This window comes from Emydura macquarii, unplaced genomic scaffold (assembly GCF_026122565.2).
Source record: "Emydura macquarii macquarii isolate MOO-44397 ecotype Brisbane River unplaced genomic scaffold, CSIRO-AGI_Emac_v2 contig_1253, whole genome shotgun sequence".
Lineage (NCBI taxonomy): Eukaryota > Metazoa > Chordata > Testudines > Chelidae > Emydura > Emydura macquarii.
Window position 1 is genome coordinate 88,233,811 of NW_027131390.1, and position 18,923 is coordinate 88,252,733.

At 39.3% G+C, this 18,923-nt stretch overlaps 1 protein-coding gene across 1 annotated transcript in view; it reads right to left on the reverse strand.

The window, feature by feature from the left end:
* The window catches only part of ACVR2A (activin A receptor type 2A), a 98,808-nt gene that overhangs the window by 17,264 nt on the left and 62,621 nt on the right, over positions 1 to 18,923 (reverse strand). The window contains exons 5-7 of the mRNA XM_067549494.1: positions 13,957 to 14,100; positions 10,190 to 10,333; positions 7,703 to 7,848 (exon numbers count right to left, since the gene is read on the reverse strand). Of these exons, the coding sequence (XP_067405595.1) occupies positions 7,703 to 7,848; positions 10,190 to 10,333; positions 13,957 to 14,100 (434 nt within the window). The remainder of the gene's footprint in view (positions 1 to 7,702; positions 7,849 to 10,189; positions 10,334 to 13,956; positions 14,101 to 18,923) is intronic.

The window sequence follows — 18,923 nt, forward strand, 5'->3', positions numbered from 1 at the left end:
CAACGGTGGCTCTACCAGCCCTAAAGCTGGACTGCTCTTGTAAATTAGCCTCTAGAGCCCATATTTCAACTTTATATAGTAAAGATCTGAAGTAAATTTTCCTTACCACATCTAACAGACTAATAAGGTGAATTAAGCAGGATTATTTATGGAACAGGATTCTTTGTCCTCTTTTTTAAAAATAGGAAATGTGATAACTAGACTTCCAGCCAGATGGAATCCATCCAAGATGATTACGGACAGTAAATAATTTAGCCAAGACTGGAGATTATCAATCAAGATTCTCCTGAAAAACTTCAGCAGGGAGAAAGAAAAAGGTCCACGGAAAGACTGTCATTGGGCTAAAATAAATTGCTCAAATTTCATTATGCTTTACTGAAGGCCAGAATGCTAAGTTTATGGAGGGAAACAGTATGAAGAGCTTGCCTACAATGGCATGTGGCCCATGTGCAACTACTAATAGCAAATATCTCCAGTGGCCAGAAACCAGGACAAGACAGGGAGGGCTCTGAGTTACTACAGTAAATTCTCTCCCAGATGTCTGGCTGATAGGTCTTGCCCACACACTCAGGGCTTATTTGGGGTTGGGAAGGAATTTTCCCCTGACCATCAGATTGACAGAGACCCTGAGTGGGTTTTTTTGCCTTCCTCTGCAGCATGGGACACAGGTTTGAACTAGAGTAAATGGTGGATTCTCTGTAACTAACTCTTTAAATCATGATTTGAGGACTTCAGTAACTTAGCCTGAGGTTACGGATCTAGTACGGGGGTACATGGGTGAGGTTCTGTGGCCTGTGATGTGCAAATGCTCAGACTAGACCTCTTAATTGACAATCAATTTCCTCCTTTGAGAAAGGATTCAAAACCAGGCAATATTACCATTTCAGACTCACTAACCATGTTTCTTGTTAAAAAAAGTCAAATCAGAAGTTTCCAAAAATGAAAAAAAAACCATAATTCATCTTATTTTTATATCCTGGAATTTATGTGGGTAAAATATGTATATCGTTCTAGCAAAAGCTCTCTGGGTGGAGGAAAAGACATCGGACAATCCAGTCAGACAAAGAAATTGAGCCAACAGCCTGACTCTACGAATTTGATTAATCTCCAAATACCACTTTATTCTGAAGAGTAATCTATGTGGGAGATTTTGAAAGTAAAGGAAATTTACTCCAAGGCTCCCATAAAAAAAAATAGCACCATTTCAGGGAAGAGGAATGGTAAAGCTGGTGGGGGCCTAGAAAAGATTGGAGGGTCAAATTTAGGAGTCCCAGTTAAATCAATAGTATGAAAAGTTCTAGAAACTGGCTGAGGAAGAGTTGAATTAAGATCCTGAGATATAGTCTTGTAAGATAAATAAGAAGCAGACTTTTCTTGTAGATCTGAAGAATTGCATCTTATATTATTTTTGAGAATATCCTAGAGTAAGGATCTCTCGAGAGTGTTTTCTACTGTAGCTTTAGCTTTAGTTATTTCCTCAAATTCCAAAATCTAGAAGCTATATGCCAATAAAAAAATTCCACCTCCCACCTCATGAATGTTTCAAATATAAAAGGTGCCTTATAAACTTAACAGAGTTAGACGATAAATAAAAATGAACCTTTATCAACCAATACCTGATTTAGATCAATATCTGTAAGGGGCTGTCTCCCTGAATATTATCTCCTTGAAAAACTGCAAATCAATCCAGGGCCTATTTACGTTGAGTTTCAGAGGGCCAAATTTTTTGCATTTTCTGATACTGAGATATTTAGAGGATTTCTAAGGGATGGGGAATTATTCTTGGCAGTACTTAAAGCAAGAAACAGGATTTCTGAAACCTCAGATATCCTGTGTATGGTAAGCCAAGAGGGGAAAAAAAGTCAATTTCTCTTAAATTTGCCTTAACACATCAATAAAGCTCTGCATATTCCTATTGTCAATTTGAGTCAAATTATCTATAACTAAGTTCTTCCTGCTCCAGATCTGATTTAGCTGCGAGGGGCATCTAGCTTGCCTATTAAACAAATCCTCTCATAATCCACCCAACAGAATTTTAAATTTAAAGAGTTCTTAATACTTGCTAATGCCTCCATAAGAAGGTTTAATAGAGAAAACCAGTGGCAACTGAGAATAATTAAAAGAAAGAGGGTTGTAATTCACTGAGTCTGATGATACAGTTTCGTAGATATTGCTCCTGCTATTCACAAGTTCTAAATTGGTAAGATCCTTATCTATAAGATCCTTAGTTGGTAAGATACTTCCAGAGGTTTCCTTCCCTCAGAATTCAAAGTAGCAAGAGAATCAGAACTAGTGTAAGCCAAACCTCTGGTGGAGAATCAGGGAGTTTGCTCCTCAGAGAAGAAGTCGGTTAATTTAGACTGCAATAGATAAAGATACATCGGACAATCTGGGGGGAGCAAACCATCTCCAAGGGAAATGCCTACATGCTTCAGGATCTCCCACATTTGGGGTAAAGGTGGAATAGAGCTCTCAGTCCTCAAATCAGGGCCATTCTGCTTGTGCCAAAAGAGCAGCAGAAAGAGCTCCATCCCAGTACATGCCAGCTCATTTGTCACTAAGCAATCACCACAGTGATACTGCAACTCCCTACAGAGGGGAAAGGGTGAGCACCTTTTTAAAATCAATCGACACCAAATCAACTCTCACCTTAAACGTTCTATTTAAGTTTCACAAACTCCTAAGAGGGAGGAACGACTCCACATCAGTCAGGCTTCAGCCCAATTTAGATGATATGACCACCTTCAGAGTGGTTCACTCCATCAACTCTGAGATTACAAAGCAATATTCCCATATAGAGGAAGCTGCTGCTTATTCGCTCAGTAGCACAGACTCCCCTGGAGCTGGGAGCAACTCCCAGCACTACTCCCCAGACAGGTGATCCATACCTTTCAGATACTGCTCTCCTTTAGCCCCAATGGGCTCCTCCTTCCTAAAACTGAGCTCAATGGTAGCCACCTCTTCCCTCATTATCCCACTCCCAAACAAGTTTCATGTTATACAATCAGATTTATTATAGCTGAAACATTTGATGATGATCCAGACAGAATGGATATCAGCTTACTCATCCATCAATCAATTCTGTAGTGTTATCAGCAGTAAAACTTTGAAAGATAAGTAAATCAGCATGATTTGAAGATTCTCAGAGCAGATGTGTTGGATAGGGTGATACTATTTTTCTAACTAAGGACAGATTACTTTAGAAAGACAAGCATGGTATTTTGAATCCTTATTCAATTTTTAGTTAAGGACTTTCACTACCTGGGTCAACTGCAGCTAGGAGCACTGCTGAAGTAGCTCTCAGAGTTCTGCAACAGAAGAGAATACCTTTCATTGCTGAACTGTAACCCCTTGTATCAACTAGTTCTAAAGAAAGAACTCTTTCCAATTTGATAGGAGAACAATGGTGGCACAGGACCTGGAGGAACTCCAAGGGTCAAATTTACTTGAGTATATATTTACACTTCGGTTTATGGCGGTGCCCATTAAAATAAATCTAACTTTTTTGAGAAGTACTGCTTATTTTGTTTGAAGGGTAAAAGTACCTTTGGGCTTGTGTAAACATGCACTTAGGTTATATTGTAAAACGTTTTTAAAATAATTACAGATACTGATTACACCATGCTGGTTAGCTGAATAGGGTCTTTTTGCATATTTAATTAACAAAATAAAAAATACACCACCACCACCACCACCACCCATGATTATCAGAACACATTCTGTAAATCAGCCTGTTATCTGATTAGGCCAGGGATTCTCAAACTGGAGGTCAGGATCCTGGAAGGGGTTGTGAGGTTATTATGCGGGAGGAGGCCCCGAGCTATCAACCCCATGCATGCTGGGAGTGCAGCTGTCAGTCCCGTGCATGGCTGACAGCCAGAACCCTTCAAAGCTGGGTGGCTGGAGAACAGTGGCTGCTGGCGGGTGCTCTGAAGGCAGCGCTGCTCCCAGCAGCAGCGCAGTAGCAAAGGTGGCATGGCATGGGAGGTGTAGCAAGGTATGAAGTGGGGGTTGTCACTTTTTTTGGGGGGGGTTGTCACAGCCTGAAATATTTTCAGAGGGGTCCCAGGAAAAAAAAAGTTTGAGAACTCCTGGGTTAGGCAGAGATAATTCTATCATCAGATCTTTTCCAGGCTGGTAATTTTTCTGAAAACTAGGAGCAAAAAAAGAACTGTGAAGCTGAAAGTTCGCATGCTTGCACTCAGTGTAGAAGTGGTGCTTTCTTTGTGAATGTGGGAGCAGAAGGGGATTTTTTTCTGCAATTAAAATGTCAATTATAACACTATTAGCATAACATTTTGTTTGTGCACACTGAATATAAACAAACTTTGTGCAAGGAGGTAGTAAAGCCTGCCCCTTTGCCCTCTTCAAGTCTTTCTACTGCTCTCCTATGAATATTTGATTTGCAGGAACTTACAACCCAGATCTCTCTCCTCCTCAAAAATTCAGCTACCTTTTCTTTACCCATCTTTTTTTTCCCCTACACATTTTCCTTTGTTTTCCATGACAGCCCTGTGATTTAATTTTTTGTTTCTTCAAATGGGGGCTGTTTGGACAGCAATTCTTTTTTGAAAAGTAAAAAGCACTCAGGCTGTTGAAGGTAATAATTGTTAGGATACTCGCTTAAGGCAAAAAATATCCCCTGCTTCTGAAAAGACTTCTGTAACCCACTACAGAACACTACAGGCTATTGTTTCAGCATGTCCTTGCAGGCAACTAGACTGCTTTTGGTGTCTTAAAAAGGCTAAACTTAATAGAAAAATCACAACTTCAAAGCAGCAAATCCACTGAAGGTAACGGGAAATATAATCTTATGAAAGGGAGAGAGACACTAAAAGGAAAAGGTTATTTGTAATTGTCATCAAATTCCCACGTTTTGAAAATACAGGAGTTTACATATTGGTTTTATTTTTCATTTTTTTTTAATTTAGCTAAATAATGAAGTTGACATACTCAAGAAGAACACCATATTCTACAATCTTATAGGATCATTAAAGGATACAAATGGAAATAGATAGATACAGATAGAATGCATATGTTAGATATGTTTTAATGGGTCCATAAAAACAGCACAAATGTGTGCCTGCTTATATACTGAACTGATTCAGTACTTTTATTAAGTTAAAATATATCAAAATAAAGAGTTTAGATAATAAACAGCATCTTTATATTTTGATACATGTGCCCATTTTGAAAATACTTATTTACCCAAAAGAAACTATTCTTAAGAGAGTGTTTCCCCAAAGTGTGGAGCATACCAACTAGGAAAAGACAAGTTGAACACTCATCACATTTGCTCCCCAGTGTGTTTTATTTTATTTATTTATTTTACTTTTTAAATTCAGTCTTCACATTTAGAAGGTTTTCTCTGCAACTGTAACAGAGCTGTAACCTTATCTGCAAGACTGTCTGAAATAAAAACTCCTGTGGTGTGCACTGCCCATTTAAGTGGGTTCTAATTCAGATACTCCTGTTAGTATTTTAAATAGCAACACCTGGCTTATTTCACTGCTGAAAGCATGTGAGAAAGAAGACGAAATGCATTATGAAGACCTCTACTAATATCTCCTAAAGAGTACGGCAGAGCAGTAAATGTATGAATTAAAGTGTATAGTCCTTTCATACCATAGGATTGGTTTTATTTCCTGAAGCTGGATGTCACTTGCAAGAGTTTTGAGAACAGTGGTTTAAGCCATTACTCATGTAAATATGTAGGTAGTAAGTCACTGGGAGTGTATAATTATACAAACGGTGCAAGAAACCACTTGAGTTTCATTCCATGTATGCATAATACATTTGTCTTAATCATATTCCTATAAGCCCCCACCTCACACCAGTCAGATGTTCACACTATTTTTTAAAAAGTGAGAAAGTTTCCAGACCAACTTCCCACTTCCCCACATCCAACTCACACCATCTCCCTAGCCCAGTGACGTACTTAATCTCCCCAGTGCCCAGGGGCCAAACCTAAATTTGCCCCCACCCCCCAGGCCTCACACTCCACCCCTGTGCAGGACAGGAGGGGGCCCAGCGCCACCTCACAGCTGCCCCAGGGAGAGGGGGGTCTGTATCTGTGGTGGAGAGGAGAACGCAAATGCAGGCTTGGCTCTGCCACCCTCCTTCCCTGCACTTACTTGCTCAGACAGGACAGCCACACCGCCTGGCCTGGGGATGTGAGCTGGGCCTTACATTAACACAACTTTATGCACTTAGTTTTATTTACATCAGTGTGACTACTCAGTGTTTGTATCAACTTTAGCCTTATCATCTGTATTACTGTAGTGCCTAAGAGCCCTAGTCATGCATTAGGACATCAGTTGTGTCACTGTCACACTCCACAAAAAGCCTACTTTCCAAATTCCTGATTTGACAAATAGGATAATATGGGCAATCATTCCAACTGCTAAATATGGACCTGATCCTTTGAGATGCTCACTTTCTATAAGGGGTTTCAATTGGATCAGTTCTATAAACATCAATCTACAAGTCAGACTCTGAGCTAGCATTTACACAAAGATATTAAACCAATGGTGGTGCACTTTTTCAGTAGTCCACCTGCAAAATGAACAAGGATAATAGCTGTTCAAAATTAAAGACATGAACTGTGCACTCAAGTTAGAAAAAAGGTCTTGATCCCAAAATATATCTTACAAAGCAGGCAATAAAGGAATAAGGAGGAAAGATTACTTGATATCACTAAAGGAGGTATAGTTAAGGCTTTGGGTACTTTGTGAAATTCTGTACTTTCAAATGTTTATGTTTGGGTTATATCTTAATTCTATTTTTTTTTTTAAAAAAAAAAACACACCTTTAAGTTACTGCTTTGTACTCAACTTCACATTAATTTTTTTTTGTTTGGGTATAATTATAAAATGAACCTACAGAAAATGCTAATTAATACTTGTATTTGATTTCAGAACTGTCAGAAGTTGGATTAACTAGGAATGGAGAGAGTGGAATCAGCATCTCTCTAAAAGTTACAAGGAGTTTCCAAATTTCTTCCCAACCCAGCTAAGCGCATAAGCATGTGCCTAACTAAGTAAGTGAGCAGACCCACTGAAGTCAAGTTTGACTCCATGGAAGTTCAGGGCTCCACCCATACAGAACTCAGGTGGGGTTGAAGGCTCTGATCCTTTCATAAGTCGATGATAAAACTCACATTGGACCTCAGTGGTACAGAATAAGGACTTATTACTTCTGAATATATGCATAACCTCAAGCACTGGGATCTGAGTAGGTACTGTAATATATGCAAAGTAGACCTGATGGTGTACTAAAATACTTGCTTTCAGTATCTATCTAATCAGCCTGTAGATACAGTCATCTGGACTTGAAGGGATAGATGAGATATGTGGAGATCTTCTTTATAAGTAGCTTACTGGGTATCTCACATTGAGAGCAGTAGTCATTTTCAGTAGTAATTCACTTACATTTTATACAAACAGACTGCTTTAAATCATCAGGCATATTAACTTATAGTTTAAACAGTTGCGTTTCAAAGTTATAAAAATAAAAGTTACCTAGAACAGATTTTTCTTGAAAATATAAAGTTGTAGTGCTGTTTTACTTAACGGGATTTTAAATGTTTATTTTAGCTACTATAAAGTATTTCATAGCCATACTGTTTTTATATCTTTATACATGATTAAGATCACGCTTAATTCATAATGAGGTAATAGGCAATATCTGAAATATAGTATACCTATGGGATATGGCAGGTTTATGTCCATCTTTCAGACCTGGTATATCCTCATGAAGGTAAGCCAAACCCCTAGCCATCGTTTCGGCAATATGACACAGCTCATTCCAAGAAACCACGTTTGCCTTGAGAAAGTCAGTTAATGAACCCTGTACAACAGAAGGAAAAACAATTAGAGATTTTTTTTAAAAAAATGATAGTGTACCTGGAACACAAATATGAAGAATCATGGCTGTTTCTTCAGAAACCCATATACATAGCATGCATGATTACATATACAATCTATAGGTATTTAGAAAAAAGGTATTCATTTCCAATCCAATTGGTCATCTCTTAATACAAATACTTACAGGACAGATCTATAGTTCACACAATAACCAAACAATGTAATAGAATTAAAGAGATATGATCACTGGTTACTTGCCAGTATCCTCATTTATTAGAAGATTAAATAACTGGGAGTCAAATGTGCAAATTTTAAAACTAAAAAAAGACTAGAGATGAAGGAAGGCAATTTATGGTAGATATTAAGAAACCATTCTGTAAAAGAACAGTCAAAGAGAAAATTAAATATTAAAAATTAAACACTGTTGGAGATAAATGCTGGAATTTCTTGGCTTTCAACAGGGTGATCCGATTTTCTGGGCACAAAGTCAAAAAAGTTTTGTGGATCCACCCCCAACCACCGTGCTGAAATGCGTACGTACTTTCTCTAAGCCATCTGAATGATATTCAGAGCCTTTTTTTTTTTTTTTTTTATTATTATTAGAGTGAGAGAAATTATGAGCGAGAAAGATTGTTTCTTTACCTTTTCTCATATTATGGACTATAAATCTAGTCAATTATAAAAAATGAGTTAAAAATATTTCAGATACTATGCAACTCCTGAACATAAGTGTGCGCAGCACATTTCCAGGGAATCTTTATCGGGGAGTCAAATTCAATTCCACTGGCAGCCAACATTTGAATTACCCACCAGTGGAATTCTCGCCGCGTCATAGCCAACAATTTTGGCAGCAGATCGCAGCTTGTTCCCATCCATCACAAAATCTTGCCGCTCCGTACGCCAAAAGATCGCATGTCCTTCACTCTTTCGGTGGCAACTTTAAACACAGCAAGGAGGCGCCAAGGGCCACGTCAAAAAGATTTGCGGCCCGGATAAAAAAGGTATGTATGATTCCCCTGCATTAGGGTGTGCCTGGGCACACCCGGCACACCCCATGCGCACGCCTATCCTCCTGAATCCCGCATGCCAACTTTTTTGGTTTTACATATCCCTTTTTTTAAAAACAGAGAAGTGTCTGTCTCTCACTTGTTGCTGTGAGTAAAGCCCACACAAAAGAGGAAATGGATTGACTGTACAAGGGAAACTGAATTGGCAATAAACTAAATACTGACAAGCGTACAAAAACCGGGAAAAAGGTTAGTATCTGTCTCCCGTCCTTCAATGATAGTAAGCTTGGTTGTTAAGAGGTAACGGCAGTGATTTAAAAAATTTCAGACAGAACCAATTAAGTAGACCATATCATTTTAGAAAAGGAAATATTTATCTGTTGGTTTAGTTTGACATATGTAAAGAAATGTAATATACAGATATAAAAATGTGAGGTAGCTGTCTTGTTTTAGACTTTACAGTGAACAAAGCAACAGCTAGAATCAAAAGCTACATTTAACCTGATGGATGTATTTTTTAGGACTGAGGCATGGTATTTTTCAAACTATAAATACTGAATATGACAGCGTAAGTCAATTTCATATTTACATTATGTAGAACCTTTATATATTAAATAATTATTTTTTACAAGACTGACACAGGAAATAAACTTCCTGACTTCACATAGCTCATACCAAAGCCCTTGATTTCCCATTAACTGTTTATGCTATTACACCACTGCTTTAATTTTACAAGTCCTAATATTTAAAACTAATAGAATAAAAAATATTTTAAGACACAAGAAATTTAAGTTATATCACAAAGGCTAGATGGGGTAGTAGTAACAACAATGGTCTTATTTTGTTGTACATACACTTATTTTTTATTGTAGCGAGCTTTCCACCACTGAAAACCATTTCAATTTGTGATAAAAATGTCCTATTTGAAACTCAATATAACTGATGGACCTTGATTAAAAGAAAAACTTTTGAAGATCCACTTCCTTATAAAATTATATTTTTGTGCTGTTTTAGGAAACAGCATCCTCCTCTGGCAAGGATCAATGCCAGTGACTTTTTTATAGCTTCTCTACTAGGAGAGAAACTTTTTTGGGGAGTGAGGAGGAAGTGAGAGGAAGATAATGATCTCTGAGGCTACAAAAACGGAAGGAGGGCTTGGTGGGTAAGTGAAACTTTCAGTTCTTTTTTTAAATTGTCTGAAATTCCAACTGACACAGCCTTCCTTTCTTTAAGTTTGTTCTTAGGCTACAGGATGTTAATAAAATTACAATGAAATTAAATAGATAATATATTATTCATTGTCAAAACTGACCATACCTTTTCATGAAACGCTGTAATTAACCACAGATCTACATCAATGTTGGTGCCTCGTTTCTCTGCACCAATAAACTGTAAGATATTTTCATGCTTCATTCCAGGCAAGCTGTATATTTCATACTCATTTTGCCATGACTGTTTGTCCTTAATCAAAACACAAATATTAAGTTAGTACACTTACTATATTCTGACCAAAAATATTCTTCTCTAGAGGTCACAAGTTTGTTGCTGGAATTCATTGTGCAAACTTAAATGACCTTCTAACACACTAAAATCTAACTATTTTGACATGTTATAAATTCAGTCAATGGAAAGAAAGGCAAATTCCAAAACGTTAATATTGACAGACTGGATAGATTATTTTAATTACAAGTGTTTGTCTAAGATTTAGATACATAATTTAAAATCTGCACTGTATGTTTCTAGTGAAACAAGAAAGAAGTGTATATAGTTGACAGCTGGCAGTTTTTCAAAGAGACATTAAGGGCACAAGAGCAAAATATCCCATTGCGTAAGAAATATAGGAAGTATGGCAAGAGACCACCCTGGCTTAACCAGGCGATCTTAAGTGATCTAAAAGTTAAAAAAAAGAGTCCTACAAAAAGTGGAAAATAGATCAAATTACAAAGAATGAATATAAACAAACACAAGAATGCAGGGACAAAATTAGAAAGGCCAAGGCACAAAATGAGATTAAACTAGCTAGAGACAAAAAGGGTAACAAGAAAACATTCTACAAATATATTAGAAGCAAGAAAACGACCAAGGACAGGGTAGGCCCGTTACTCCATGAAGAGGGAAAAACAGTAATAAAAATGCAGAAATGGCAGGGATGCTAAATGACTTCTTTGTTTCGGTTTTCACCAAGAAGGTTGGTGGCAATTGGAATTCTAACAGTGAATGCCAGTGAAAATGAGGCAGGATCAGAAGCTAAAATAGGGAAAGAACAAGTTAAAAATTACTTAGACAAATTAGAGGTCTTCAAGTCACCAGGGCCTGATGAAATGCATCCTAGAATATTCAAGCAGCTGACTGAGGAGCTTGAATGAGGAGCTGCTGAATATTCAAGCAGCTGACTGAGGAGATCTGAGCCATTAGCGATTATCTTTGAAAAGCTTTGGAAGACAGGAGAGATTCCAGAAGACTGGAAAAGGGCAAATATAGTGCCCATCTACAAAAAGGGAAATAAGGACAATCTGGGGAATTACAGACCCATCAGCTTAACTTCGGTAGCCGGAAAGATAATGGAGCAAATAATTAAGCAATCAATTTGCAAACTATAGAAGATAATAAGGTAATGTATAACAGTCAGCATGGATTTGTCAAGAACAAATCATGTCAAACCAACCTGATAGCTTTCCTTGACAGGGCAACAAGCCTTGTGGATGGGGGAAAGCAGTAGATGTGGTATACCTTGATTTTAGTAAGGCTTTTGATACTGTCCCGCATGACCTTCTCTTAAACAAACTAGGGAAATACAACCTAGATGGAGCTACTATAAGGTGGGTGCAAAACTGGTTGGAAAACCATTCCCAGAGAGTAGTTATCAATGGTTCATGGTCATGCTGGAGGGGCATAACGAGTGGGGTTTTACAGGGATCAGTTCTGGATCTGGTTCCGTTAAATATTTTCATCAATGATTTAGATAACGGCATAGAAAGTACACTTATTAAGTTTGTGGACAATACGAAACTGGGAGGGGTTGCAAGGGCTTTGGAGGATAGGATGATAATTCAGAATGATCTGGACAAACTGGAGAATTGGTCTGAGGTAAACAGGATGAAATTCAATAAGGAAAAATGCAAAGTACTCCACTTAGGAAGGAACAATCAGTTGCACACATACAAAATGGGAAATGACTGCCTAAGAAGGAGTACTGCGGAAAGGGATCTGGGGGTTATAGTGGACCACAAGCTAAATATGAGTCAACAGTGTAATGCTGTTGCAAAAAAAGTAAACAGGATTCTGGGAGGTATTAGCAGGAGTGTTGTAAGTAAGACACAAGTAGTAATTCTTCCGCTCTACTCCACGCTGATTAGGCCTCAATTGGAGTATTGTGTCCAGTTTTGGGCACCACATTTCCAGAAAGATGTGGACAAACTGGAGAAAGTCCAGATATGAGCAACAAAATTGATTAAAGATCTAGAAAACATGACCTATGAGGCAAGGCTGAAAGAACTGGGTTTGTTTAGCCTGGGGAAGAGAAGACAGAGGGGACATGATGATAGCTTTTAAGTACATAAAAGATTGTTATAAGGAGGAGGGAGAAAAATTGTTCTGAACTTCTGAGAACAGGACAAGAAGCAATGGGCTTAAACTGCAGCAAGGGAGGTTTAGGTTGGACATTAGGAAAAAACTTCCTAACTGTCAGGGTGGTTAATCACTGGAATAAATTACCTAAGGAGGTTATGGAATCTCCATCATTGGAGATTTTTAAGAGCAGGTTAGACAAAACACCTGTCAGGGATAGTCTAGATATTACTTAATCCTGCCTGAGTGCAGGGGACTGGACTAGATGACTTTTCGAGGTCCCTTCCAGCCCTATGATTCTAGGATCCTATAATTATAGGAAAAATATTTATGTGCCTAATTTAAGTTACTGGAAAACTATATTTGGTAGTCTCCAGTGGAAATTTGTCTATCACAATAGTACTATACAGTTTGGCACCAACTTGAATCTCCACAGATACTCAGCACTGAAACAGCAGAGAAGCTAAAGGTCAGGTCATGTGCACTGTCAGCTGAGTGAATGGTTTGCATATTGCCCACCAGATGGCACTGGCAACAGCCAATCATTGTAATAATATTAACCACACTGACATGAAGATCATTGTTCAAAAATTATGTTCAATGTAAGTTTTAAGAAGATTATAGAATTTTAGGACGAGTAGGAACAGGTTTTTCTTCATTAAATTGAGTTAAGCAAAGTTTGAGGTATGAAGGACGTTATTTTGGGGTGAGAAATTCCTACTATACAAAGATGATCTCTACAGATGTGTTTTATAAGTAAGTCAATATGGATCTATCTATTAGAAAATGTAAGTACAACTCACCCCTCCTTAAGTGCTAAGGTGTATTTTTAAGTACTACAACACTCAGATTAATGTAATTCAATGTGCTATCACTTTAAGATCCTTCTAGTGAGCTTGCACTTTTAACAACTGCACAACAGGACCTCCAGAGCTGCAGGGCTAAATACAGCTGATGGCTCATCATTTCTAGTACTGCAGTATACTTCACTTAATGGAAACATGCCTAATTGGAACAGTCTCTTTACTAGGATCTCTTTCAGGATACCAATTTACTCTAACGATTTCCATTCATTATGCCCACCACTTAATTTAGACAGCATTAACATCAATTCTTCTTAGTAGGGATACATTTTTTCAATACTGAACAGCCTTGTACTACTTAAACCAGTGGGAGGACGGACAGCAGGTACAATGGGATTAGTAGAATGCTTAAAATTACTCATATGCCTAAATTTGAAGAACCAGAACTTCTGTCTTTTGAATTGCTTTACTTTTAACTCCATTGCCTCAATGTTGAATTATAGCACATATTTTGAATTTAATTTTAACTTATTTTTAGCTCAATTAAAAGTTATACCATCTGCTTGTTCACTTTTTAGCTGCAAACATTTCCTGTATTTGATAACTTTTATATTTGCTGAAACTTGGGAAGATGACCACTTTCTACTGTACAAAAGTTTGCTTTATATATTGATATTTTAAAATTACCATAGGACAATAAGAACTTTTACATACCTGGATTGGGAATATTTTGACAGCAACATATTCATTTAGCAACTGAGCTTTCCATACACAACCAAATCTTCCCCTGGCTTTAACCTCTAACAATTGCAGAGGCTTCAGACCCATCAAGGGCGAAGGTGGTGGTGGGCCAGGGTCCTGAAAACAGATTGAAAAGCATAATTTTGAAATCTAGCTATTCTTCAAGAGATTTATGACTACAGTAATAGGAACATAAAGACAATTAAATGAAAAACATCTGGTATCAAATCCTGCCAAGAACAGGAAGGGAACAGAAGACAGTCAGACATACTGAGAATTAATACACAAGCAGAAACCTAACGTATTTCTATTAATAATTTATTCTTGTGAGATATGAAGGCAAAGCAATAATGGAAGAGAATGAAAATCAAGTTTTAATTATGATAGAGTTTCAAGTATTTGTACAATAGGAATGATGTGAACAAGTTCAACACAACATTCTCAGGGGTTTTTTTGTTTTTGGTTATGGAAACTAGACCAAATGCATTTGTATCACTAACTAGACTAGAGGATGACTGAAGATTCAACTTGCCTGATCACTTTGTTGTACTCTACATAGACGTAAAGCAGACCTACGTTTAACTACCATTCCATTTCTTTCTCTCACTATGTTAGCAAAAAGTGGCAGTGTTGCAGAATGTTTAATGCTTAGAGAAGAGGAAGTGTTACATGTCACACAAAACAGTATCTTCTCCAAATGAAGGTACATTACTGGTGAGCTCCAAAAGGCATCCAAACCAGTCCTCTTCAAACACAATAGAAGTTGAGAGGCAGAACTACAGGAAAGCAAAGGCCTGGTCTACCTAGACACTTTTGTCAACCAAAGTCAGCTTTTTGCACCAAAACAGCGGTGGTGTACACACTGCAATCCCCCTTCCCTCTGCCGACTCAACTCCCCTGATTTTGCGATAAAATGAAATCACCTCAACGAGAGGCGTAGAGCTTTTTGCACCAAACTTCTCGCGACAAAGCGTCAGTGAGGACTCCACACTTGGTTACGCTGCAGTAAATGGCCTTTAGGAAGTGTCCCACAAAGCCCATCCTGACCGCTCTGACCACCAGTTTGAACTCCACTGCCCTGCAGCCATCTGCCCCTCCCCATTTGAAGTCCCAGGAATTTTTGAAATTTCACTTCCTGCTTGGCTGGCATAGAGAGTTCACATCTCATCTTCCTAGCTGACCATGGTGGCTCCACATAGCAAATGCTCTTCCACTTGGAGCACACTAGAGCTTCTGGATCTAAACAGCATTTGAAGAGGAGGTTGTGCAGTCCCAGCTCCACTCCAGCTGAATGAACTATGACACCTATGATAAATTTCTGATTTAATGGCAGAGAAGGGCTGTAAATAGGATATGTTGCAGTGCCATGCGAAAAATCAAGGAGCTTCAGCAGGGGTATCAAAAGGCTAGGGAGTCAAACCATCACCTTGGTGCAGAGCCAAACATCTGCCACTTCTATAAGGAGCTGGAAGCCATCCTCAACAGTGACCCCACCTCCACCGCCAAGGATGGATACTTCTGTGGGCCCAGGAGGCAGCAGACACTGGACTCAACCCCCACAAAGAAGTCATGGACCAGAGGCCAATTTGGAGGACAATGTGGATCAGGGGACTGAGTCATTTGCTGACATGGGGACCCAGGACCTCTTCTCAACCCCAGAAAGTTCGAGTCAGTCCCAGCCCTACAGCTCTGGTGTGCATGATGCAGGAGAGAGCAGTTCGGGTAAGTGATTTTTCTGAGCTGATGCTATTTGCAGTACAGCTGTCTTTTGCTTGGTTGCATGATACAGCTGGTTGAAGAGACAGAAATGCACAAGAGTAGCTGTGTTTGCAGGCGCTTTCCATTCTCCTGTTCAACTAGGCAGTGCAGTGGAAAAGTGTGTTGATGCACACAGATTTCCCAGGAATCCTTCAGAGATCTCTAGGAACTTTCCTGAAGGTATTCTCCAATCCTCTGCCAGAGATTCCTTGACAAAGCTGTTTTGTTTCTTCTCCTGTTGCCCCACTGTGACCATCGACAAATCACTTGTGAGGGGACCAAAGAGGCACACAGGTGAGCAGCATAGGGACTCGGTTTGAAGCTGCTCACATGAAGGAGATGCACCCTAGCATCCCTGCTTACTCTCAGGAATGAGGTATCTGCTTCTATGGCTTCTGCCTGGGGAAAATGGTGGCACAACTTGACATCTTGTCCCTATCTACCTGCATAAATACCCCAAACAACCGCCCAGAACTTTTTCCCCTGCTTGAGTGCTCCATCTCCCAAGGCACAACTCACCATGCCCTGGTTGATCGTCAAGTGTGCACTTGCCAGGGGACAGTGATGAAGAGGTATTTTACAGTAATGCATCAATGCTGTCATTGCACTCACAATAATGCTTCTGTTCATTGAGCTTCTACAGTTGTGCCCTTGAGAGGAAACCCCCACACAGACCTGCTGAGTGCTTGTGGCTGTTAAGAAAACTACCATGAAGAAACAGACGATCCAAGAACTCCTCCAGAAAAAAAGGCATGGAGACACTATGTCCAAAAATCACAAAACTGATAGGCAGGAGAGGAGGGAAAACCAGGAGCGAGTGATAGCGGGTCACGAGCACATGATAAAAGCCACGGAGGAGCAAATGGAGATACTAAAATCACTCATAACACTTCAGCACTGAATTCGCGCATGCTCGCCCCCTCTCACCCACCGCAGCCAATGCAGAACTGCTTTCCATGCTCTCCCCAAACTCCACCCACACATTGCTACCAAACTCCCACCCCATCTCAGTACCCTGTTCATTCCACTGCTTCAGACAGCTTCCAGAACAATAGCTGGACTTACACCCAACTGTCATAGCTCACACTGCACCTCATTGCTTTCTCACCTCCAGCCCAGCTTTGTGTGTGTGTTGTGAATAATTATTTAATAAAAACAATTTCTGTGAAGAATAAGCAATCTTTGTCTCTTGCACATGGTGGTTGCACCTCACATTGATACAGAGTGCAAGCTGGATAGCAGACATAGCATGGCACTGTGCTGTTTAGAGACACCTTATTGGTGCTCTTTGTCAAAACAGTTCCTCAAGGACTCCCTGATTCAAATGGCCCTCCATTATACCCTTCTCATAGCCCTGACATCTGGTTGTTCATATTCAGCCACAAGGTGATCTGCCTCTGCACTCCACCTAGGGTGAAACTTTTCACCTGTAGCTTCACATATATTATAGAGCACACAGCAGGTGGCTATAACCATGGGAATATTTTCCTCATTTAGGTCTAACCTGTCAAAGGCATCGCCAGTGAGCTTTTAATCTGCAAACATACATTCAATGGTCATTTGGCACCTGCTCAACCTGTAATTGAAGCGCTTCTTGTTGCTATCCAGGTTATCCATATAAGGCTTCACGAGCCAGGGCATTATAGGGTAGGTTGGGGCTCCCAGGATCACTATGAGCATTTCAACAACCCCAATTGGAATCTTTTGGTCTGGAAAGACAGTCCCTGCTTGCAGCTTTCTGTTCAGCTGAGTGTTCCTGAAGATGCGTGCATCATTCACTTTCCCTGACCAAACCACATTGATGTCAATGAAATGCCCGTGGCTATCCACAAGTGCCTGCAGTACCATACAGAAGTACCCCTTTCTATTAATGTACTCTGTCACAAGATGGTCTGGGGCCAAAAATGTCCCACCACAGTTAAGGAATCCAATCGCTGCAAATGTTCCACAAATGCAAACAATAATCCAATGTTTGTTTGCATGGCACACAGTAGGTCAGGTGCCTCGGATTCCAGTTCCAATTGGGAGCTCATGATATACTGCATGACCAGCCGTGATGTGTTCAGAACACTGACAACAATGGAGAGCAGTGCAGGAGCCATCCTTTCAGATACAGATGGCAGGTGCTCAGGAAACCAGGACCGTTGAAAAATGCCATCAAATGTAGTTGGAAATCCATGGAATGATAGGATGGTCATCACTGAATCATGGAATGTTGAGCCTGCACCCATGATGCACTGCAATCCTCTCCATTTTCCCACAACTCTTAGTGGCACAGGGTAGTGAGTTGCACAGTGGGTTAGCTGCCCACAGTGCACTGCTCTCAATATCAATGCTAGAGCACCAAGTAATAGTCATGCTTCGGTGACACGAGTGCTGTGTGGATAGGCACAAGCGTTGTGATTACAGCGCTGTTTGATCATCACCATAACTTGCATCAACAAAATTTTCCAGTGTAGACAAGGCCAAGGTAAAAAGTATCTATGGGTGTCTATGCAACCAGCAGGTTACTCAGGACTCCCACTAGTATCTAGACAACTTCCCTTCCCAGGAAACATTATTACAGTTATTGTAAATAATGAAAGCCCTTACCTATTTTATTAAACACATGTATGTATTCAGTCTGTGTGCTCCTCTCTCAATTGAAATAGCACATTTTCAACATTTTTGGTAACAGCAAGTGCTGCTTTTTGGTGTTTTGGGGTTTTTTATTTTTCTTCCCAATATACTGTTTTAGAGGAGCCTGTGTTTATATAAGCCATTATCCTATTCTGAATGAAATGTCAGGCCTACTTGTAAGTGTCTGCACAAACATATCAGAATGTTCCACTCACTGATCTAAAAGAGAAAATTAACTCTTCAGGCAGAGGCCAGTTTTCTGAAATCTAATGTTGAGAGTTATTCTTGACTGTACACATATGCCATCTACTGGTAAAGTTTGTGTTTGGTACTACAGATGATTAATTCCAGTCCCCCTCTCCTGATCATACAGATAATTCAGAGTGATGTAGAGAAGGAATTTTAGTCTATTTTAAAATCTATTTGTAATGCACACACTGACTTCCTAATGGATATTACTGCACTGTTTATGGAGGAAAAAAAAGAATAGGTAATTGATTTGCTATTTAAAAAAAAAACCAAATTGTCTACTTCATCTGAATGTTTGGACACTACAATGAAGG